We start from the raw sequence: 8,903 nt of genomic DNA, 5'->3' as shown, positions 1-8,903 counted from the left end.
GTTAGAATTACTAAAGGAACATGAAAGTCCAATTTTTGGCGGGTATTAATTTTATGCAAGGCAGTATTTATTGTGAAAAAGTCTTTAATAATAAAGATTTATTTAAAATGAACTCAGATGTTCATACTTTTAATACAAGATCTAATTGTGATTTGCATTTTCCAGTGGTATATCTGACTGTATGCAGGAAAGGAGTACGGTGCTATGGTATTAAACTTTACAATCACATTCCATCAACTCTTAAACAAATATCATATGATATTCCTAAATTTAAAGTGGCATTAAAGAATTTCCTGACCACCAACTCTTTCTACAGTGTGGAGGAATACTATTGTTATAAATCAGAATTTTGAAATTTGACTATATTTAAAGTATTGAAATTACTGATTTTATGACTGTAAATTTTGATTATTTTGATTGTAAGATGTCAACTTCATGTTTTTAAATGTACTATGTTGTGTATTAATATTGTGGTTATATTGCATGTTTTTATAATTTGTCTGATCATGTATAAGAAAATTTATTGTGTTGACTGGTTTCAATCATTTTTTAAACCATGCATGTATGGGACTTGTTCCACATCCGATGGCGTTTTAGCCCCTCTAGATCTATGGAATTGGAAATAAATATGAATAAAGATATTCAGTAAATTGCCTATAGAGATCAAGAACACATCTAATAATTTTAAAAAGTTTAAGGTTGTATTAAGGCATTTCTTGAATACTCATACTTTTTATACTGTGGATGAATATCTAAATAGATAATTTTTATTATTATTGTATTCACTGTACTCTCTAGTTATGTAATATTTATGTATGTATTCTATGCTCTATACAGGGTGATTCACGAAGTTTTACCCCAGCTTATGGTACACATTCCTGGGGTTATTTCCTGCAAAATTTCCTTATAAACTTTTCGTCGATTTTCAGTAGTTATGGAGTAACAATAGATTTTTGAAATGCATCATTGTGAATGCAGCGCTCTGCTCCCCTCCTGGGCGACCTTACGTTCCAGTTAGCTGTATCAGCTGATAAGGCAGACCGGCTGGAATGTTGCGCGATCCTAGGCAAAGGTGATCCAGTAGTTAATAGAACGTTGTGTTGGTAACTTTGTGAAGATACCATGCCGTACACATTTTCTACTGAGGAATACGCCGACATGGTGTTTGTTTTGGGTGTATGTGATGGAAATGCAAGAGCCGCTGCTGCCGAATATCACCGGCATTATCCTAATCGCAGGATTCCGAATCCTAAATCCATTAGCCATACATTCAACACATTAAGACAAACTGGTTCTCTCCCCAGCGTTCTTATACGATATGAACGAAATCCTCAACATGAATTGTGCGAAGAAGAAAACATTCTCGATGCTGTAAAGCGCAGTCCGCGTGCCAGTACAAGATGTCTAGCTCGGCGGTTCGGTGTTTCTCAGTCAATGGCANGTTCATTTTTCCTGGCTGCTTAACTGGTGAGATTTACCTCCACTTCTTAGAAGAAGAATTACCACAGTTACTTGAAGATGTTCCTCTGGCAACAAGATGCCGGATGTACTTTCAGCATGATGGGGCGCCTCCTCACTTCTCCCATGCAGTAGCAGCTCACTTGGATCGGCATTTCCCACAGCGGTGGATTGGTCGTGGAGGCCATAACGCCTGGCCTCCCAGGTTGCCAGATCTAATGCCGTTAGATTATTGCATTTGGGGCTGGATGAAGGACATTGTGTACCAGGTAAAGGTACAAACACGTGAAGCGTTGCTTGAACGTATTCTGGACGCGGCGATGACAATAAGGAACAAACGTGTGGAACTGCGAAATGCTATGAGCATGGTTCATACATGTGCTATGCGTTGTGTTGACGTGCAGGGAGACATTTTTGAAAATCTTATGTAAATCCAGTCGTCTTCTAAAGCACTACAGTTTAAAGGAAACAGATTGATAGAAGGGTGTGATATGCAACCATTGGTATGTTTACAGAATGGGATGCTGAAAATAATGTAATTTTGTACATAAAATCGATGAAAAATGTTGCACAATGCAAAATTAAGAAATTGAAAAGAAAAATTTGGTTTTAGAATGCTTCTTTCCTAAAACATTAACGATTTAAAAAGTGTTTGTATTGTATTTCTAATTTGTTTTGACTGAAATTCGAAGAATTTTCAAATTACTGTATCTCTTTAATTATGAGTTGGATACCATTAGTATATTAACATTTTTTGTTCCAAATTACCTCAGGAATGCCCTCCCTATGTGGTGGTAAAACTTCGTGAATCACCCAGTATTATTTTATGACATGTTCTATATCCATCTTTGGATCTCTTGAACTTACAGTAATTACAAATACAAAGGCCTGGATTTATTGAGAGAAGAAGTTTTGTGGTTGTTGCTGTAGCCATTTATAGAGACTACAGTCTTGACCTTGCCATCTGATGAGAAATTGTGCCCTCTTAATGTGTTGTTTAATGGCCAACAAAGTCCAAGAAGGCAATCATGACATGGAACTAATTTTTGTGGATATGAGCCAACATTCTGCAATAAATTTCAGCAGGTTTTATTCCTTCTGCATTCAAGAATTGGAGTTAGGATTACATTTCTACCATGGTGCATGGCTGCGGGGATGTCACCATTTTGAAAATTGGCCATTTCCAGATAAAGCCAAAAGATGGTTCCATGTGGGCATTCAGTGCTGCTAGCAGACTTCTGTCAGCAATCTGATAAGATTGTTGGCAGTTTTTGCATTTTATGTTGGTTTTGTAGTTTTCATTCGAATGAAGCTTTTGTTTAATTTTGTAAATGTTTTTCATTCATATGAAACTGAGTGAATGGAAGCACATACAGAGGCGTATGACCATTCCTTCAAAAAGTACCATTGTCCTGATGACAAGAAAAATTACAATTTAGTGATCAGACTTTGCAAAAGCTGCAAAATTATGGTGTTTCTAATTACCGTACTATGCCTTGTCATATAAAATTCGGTCTTAATAGATCATGAATGAATGGACAGTCTTTTGTTTAAGTGTGTTTTCATTCTGTGAATATTGATACTGTGTGAAATGTGGTTAATATTTTATCATAGAATGTTAAGCAGTTTAAAGGTTTTTAAGATTATTTCTTTTCAGAACAACTGTGTAGAATCTGTTATTCCATAAGCATTTTCTGCCAGTTCAAATTTTGAGTCACTGAAAGCACATAAGGAAGTACATTGTGGATTTACAATTTCTTTGTGTAAAGTTTTGTTTTACAGGTAACTGATGCTTGTAAGTGTTTTAGTTGTCAGTTGTGTAATTTCAAGCATTTTCAGCAAAAAAAATAATACTTTCTCTTATGGTGTATATGTGTTGTCACTCATCATCTTGATAGTGTTAGGAAATAAACTGTGTGACCACTGGGAAATGTCTTTCTTCATCTTTGCAGTCTTGAGAATGTGCAGTTTGTTAAATTGTAACATGGCCGTGATGACTGTTAAGACCCCTTAACTGATATGATGGACATCATTACTTCCTGTACATAAAATTGCATTTGTCACATAGCATGTTCAGTCAGTTACAAATAGACTTCCCAGTCACTTACAAGGTGGTTCAAATATGACCGGGTCTGATTTTTTTTATTTAAACCATACATGCCAACGTGCCAACAAGTGTACATGCCAACATCAGAGTATGAAGATGATGAAGTGGAAAAAGTGTATGACACAATTGAANGTTCTGGAAGCATCCTGATGCCCTTTTCAAAAAAGGCTTGTGGTTTTGCGGCGTATCCACTCCTGAACAGTCTGGATGATGGCCTCATTGTCCACAAACCGCATGCCTTGCAAGTCTGATTTGAGCCTTCTGAACAGGTAGAAATCACTTGGGGCCAAATCGGGACTGTACAGCGGATGTGTCAGAAGGTTCCATTTCAATTTCCAGAGGGTTTCCATTGTTGTTTTGGCTCTATGGGGGCATGCATTGTCTTGAAGGAAGGCTACTCACTTTCCACCTGTCTTCCACTTGGATCGGATCTTTTTCTTCATGTCTATTGCCAGAAGGTCTGAGTAATAAGCTGCATTGACTGTTCTGGCATCTGTCAGAAAGTCTGCATGGATAACCCCCTGCCAGTCCCAGAAGAACGTTGCCATCACTTTTCCTGCCAAACAGCTCCTCTGCGCTCTCTTGGGTTTAGGAGAACTAGTATGCCGCCACTCGCGTGATGACTGCTGGGACTCGAGAATGAAGTAGTGCACTCACATTTCATCGGTGGTCACTATAGACTTCAAAAATGCATCACCTTTGTCTTCAAACTGGTGTAGGAGATGACTGGCAGCTTGCATGCACACCATTTTGTTCATGTCCATCAAAGTGCGTGGTACCCACCGTGCATTCACCTTGCGATAGTGCAGGTGATATTTCACGGTGTCTTCTACACTACCAACACTGATGGACAGCATTGCTCCAAGTTCCTTGATAGTGATGTGCCTGTTCTCATGAATAAGTGCATCTGCACAATCACTGTTCGGCTCGGTGACAGATGTTCGCGGCCGACGATCATGCGGTTCATTCTCCACGCGCGCTCTGCCCTCTCTGAAGCACTTACACCACTCAAACACACGGGTCCGTGAGAGACACTTCCCCATACCGTTGTTGGAGTCTGGTGAATTTCAGCGGACGGGACGTCTTCTCCAATGAGGAATTTGATCACAATACGTTGTTCCATGCTCCATGGTACCTTCTGTTCGCTCATCACTCTAGCAACTCCCAGACAGGACTGAACAGGTTCTAACCCTAACAGGAGGGAGGGTGGAGGTTGTGGCTTCAATCTCTCAAGGTTGCACAGCTGCTGCACAGTGCGCCTTGTTCACACAAATCAGTCCCGGTCATATTTGAACCACCTTGTACTTTGTAATGAAACTGTGCATATGTAGGTTGTTACGGATTATCGACAGTGTTATTGCCTAAATATGCATCAGTTATAAATTGTCATTTANTGCGCATAGGGTTAGAAATCGTGAAACCCCGCAACAGTGTTAACAGATTAATGCGCTTAGGGTTATAAAGTGTGAAACCCCGCAACTGTGTGATAATTAATTGTAGCCGTTATTTGTAGATTGTTAAATAAACCAATTAACCATCTCTACGGCGTCTTCAGTAACGCAAGACACGTTACACTGGTGTCAGAAGTGGGATCAGTAACGAAAACACGTTACAATACTAAGGCTCTAGACTTTACTCTTTCATTTAAGTAATTCTGTTCTTGGCTGTATTCATATTCATTTTTAACAAGGAATGATTTTCTCTGGAATTATATAACCTGTAACAGATGTGATACCTGTATAAGTATTTTAAATTTCATGTTAACCAGTGATCCATTCTTTCATTATGAAGTAATACTATTTGATCCAGCATTAAAAGAATCATCTTACTCTTTCTCCTCTGTAGATGAATCTACTTTAATTGAAAATTTCTAACTTCTGACACCAGTTGTTGTGTGTTGGCCGTATGTGACATGACAAATAACTTCATGCCGGTCTTGGATCTAGCGATTATTGCACACTTTTATCCACAATTACATAATTCAAAATTTCGTTGTCCCAATTACTTCTCCTGCTGTAGTCACTTCCAGCCTTCAACTGTTTTGATTCCATTCACTCGATACAGCTCAACAACTCATAACTGCTATGCTTCAACTGAATACTGAATCAACAAAAAGTCAAAGTCACATTGCAACTGACAATCAGTCAGTAAGTCTCAGTGTCAAGCCCCATCTGGGGCTCATGACCAGATATTTATTACCTTTAACAGTTACGGTCTTGTTTCTGTGGGGCGCCCTCTCTAACGAGAGGACGGGTCTGCCTTTTGTATGTTCTGCTGGCCCTTGCCAGTGCAGTCTTTCTCGGGTATGAGTCCCTTGGGACTCGAGACCATATTTTACTGTCCCAGATTTGAGACTTCCCCTTTTGTCACCTTTTGCAACTCGCAGGGTCACGGTGGAGGTATTCGAGCCCGCCTCCGCACGGGGTGTGAACTAACACTCCAAGAGCAAACTTTGCATCTGTCTGGTCATAGCATACAAAAACGTGATATTCCTTGTTATCTGAAAATAAATAAAATATACAATTCTTATTTTTCAAGTGTATAAAATTAAAATGTGAATGCCACCTCACACAAAACCCCTTCTCTTCTCACTGCCATCTAAGGACCCTCCACTGAATCAACACTGATGAGTACTGTTGTTATGTAGTTTCAGCCCTGACCACACAGAAAACTTGTTTACTGATTGCCTAGCAACAGTCGCTGCATGGACTCCCATGTTGCATGACGTTACAGCATAGCTGGGATGGGTGTTTACCAAGCATTGTTACACAATGAACACTCATTGCTACAGATATTCCTGCGCAACAGTCTCAACAATTTCCATTGTTTCGTTGCTCAGCAATGGACAACATATAACACGCCACAATATTATTGAATATAATATTTCTTTGATGTAATTACTTTGCTCTTTATAATATAATAGTCATATGAGAAAGGATGCCTGTTTATATTTATTAAGTGTGCAAAATGAAAGATAAATCACTAGACAACATTAGGGCATGCCTCTCATACCAGATATCATCAACAGTGATCTTAAGGTTTTGGATCGAAACATGCAGATATATGGAAAGATACCCAGCTTATGTGTTATTCTTCATTTTATAAATTTTATTTAGAGTACCTAAATATTTGGAAGGGATTGCCCATTAAAACCATTTACATTATTTCTCAGTTGCTGTAACATTTGGTGTGGTTTGAACAGGCCCTGCCAATGATGAGCTTATTCTTCACACATTTACTGAAAACAAGGAGCCTATCGTTCGGGAGCTCTCCGATGACAATTTTGAACATCTTACTCAAGCATCTAGTGGAGCTACAACTGGAGATTGGTTTGTGATGTTGTAAGTTGATATTCATTGTACAGTACAGCTATTTGGTGACACTGCTGGGAAATAACCTTTTGCTGTGCATATTCACAACATTGGTTGCACGGGTTCATTATTTAGCAGGTACAGTTAATGTGCAAGTTTCTCACATGAGGTTTTGACATGCTATGACTGGTTTTGTTGTGAGAATGAACATTCATTGTGTTCGAAAGTGAAATGCTGAAGAGGATATTTCAACCTTAGAGATGGGAATGAGAGAATGGAGATTATTCCACATTGCAGAGCATAATTTGTATTGTTTTATACTCTTTTTAAAGCATTTAAATCAAGGATGATGAGATGGCTGGAATATATAGCATGAAATGTATCAGAATTGTATTTTGAAAACCTCACTACAAAATACTACTTTGAAAACCTAGAATTAGATAGGAAAATAACATTTTATAAAATGCTAATATTGATGACAAAATTAATGATAACATGGAAGTTAACATTAAAATTATGAAAATAAGTTGTGAAGTTGTAAATTGAATTGAAGTTGCTCCTTTTAGAGGTGTTGAACCTTTGATTTCTGGTACCGGAAGATAAATGCTGCTGGTTCTGCGTTTTCAGCTACAGTACAGACTGTGTCGAGTGCCAGAGGCTACAAGCACGTTGGGAAGCTGTGGGCGCTAAACTTCGAACCCGTCTTAATGTTGCCCGTGTGAACAGACAGACAGTGGGAGCTGTGACTTCACGACGTTTTGGGGTCTGGGAAGTACCCACCTTCATTTTGTGAGTTTATCTAATAACTGTGTCACTTTGAATGTTTCCAGATTAATGGAACAGTCCAAAATTCCATGCTGTTTTGTGTACTGGGATGGTTTCAGCTTGAATTTGTATTGTCTTCATTAATTCCATGGACTGTTTTAATGGTTACTGTACATACCATAACTGGAATTCACTAGAGTGTTCAGAGGTACCACATGCTATGTTTGCACAGATTGAAGGAATTTTCTATATGAACATCATGTGTTTAAATGTCAGACCAAACAAATTGACCAGTGGGGGGTGGGGTTTCATCCCTATGGATCTTGTCTAAGCGTTGTGGTAAAAACGAATACTTCCTTTGTAATAGAACTGAAAAAAGATCCTACTTTAAATCCTACTCATAAGGGCAACACAGTCCATTTAAATGCCCAGATTGAGGGTTTAATTTTTCTAGTTTTATTATATTTAACTTTAAATGCTCAGAGAGATGGGAGGGAGAAGGTGTTTATTTACATAGTAAGATTTCTCACCTAATCCCCCTTTTGTTTAATATCCATGCTCTGTTTTCCAACAGACACAATAGAAATGTTCTGAATAAGTTACAGAGTTGTTTAATTTCCTTTCAGGGCTTGTAGGTTAGTCACATTGAACTACTTATTTTCTGAAAATTTTAATAATTTTGTCATCGTTTTTGTACTGCTCTGAGCATTGTAATGTAAAGCCAGTTTACAAATCGTTTGGACATAACAAATCAAAAGTGCATTGAAAAAGAATTAAGACCACATTAAGTTCTAGGAGTGCTTGCTACAGTTCAGTTCAGAATAGTTTGTCATCTTTCCCATGTATAAAATGTAAAGATTAAAATATACAAAATTATAATTTATTTGTTTTTTATGGCTGTGAAATGTGGTTTGTCACCCTTGTTGAAGAACATAGATTCATTGTTTGTAACAGGATGTTTAAGAGAATATTTGTTCCCAAGAGGAAGGACATAGTAGGAACTGTAGAAGACCGTGTAATCGGGAGTTCATATTTGTACATCATCCTTATCTTTAGTTTGGGCATGCATATGTACATTAATAATATTGTGCCAGTGACCTCAAAGGAACACATACAACATCCTACATTATTCTCTTAACCTTTAAGTGCCGAAGTGCCCCGTTTGTGCCAGTCATGAGTAAGGTCATCATGGCCAAAGTGCCCCGTTTGTGCCAGTCATGAGTAAGGTCATCATGGCCAAAGTGCCCCGTTTGTGCCAGTCA

At 38.2% G+C, this 8,903-nt stretch overlaps 1 protein-coding gene across 1 annotated transcript in view; it reads left to right on the top strand.

Annotated features, from left to right (window-relative positions):
- Positions 1 to 8,903, top strand: part of LOC111866337 (thioredoxin domain-containing protein) — a 21,593-nt gene that overhangs the window by 3,720 nt on the left and 8,970 nt on the right. Inside the window, exons 3-4 of the mRNA XM_023855184.2 lie at positions 6,768 to 6,906; positions 7,504 to 7,665. Of these exons, the coding sequence (XP_023710952.1) occupies positions 6,768 to 6,906; positions 7,504 to 7,665 (301 nt within the window). The remainder of the gene's footprint in view (positions 1 to 6,767; positions 6,907 to 7,503; positions 7,666 to 8,903) is intronic.

The sequence above is a fragment of the Cryptotermes secundus genome, unplaced genomic scaffold (genome assembly GCF_002891405.2).
Source record: "Cryptotermes secundus unplaced genomic scaffold, Csec_1.0 scaffold40, whole genome shotgun sequence".
NCBI lineage: Eukaryota > Metazoa > Arthropoda > Insecta > Blattodea > Kalotermitidae > Cryptotermes > Cryptotermes secundus.
This window is presented reverse-complemented; position numbering and strand designations above follow the sequence as displayed.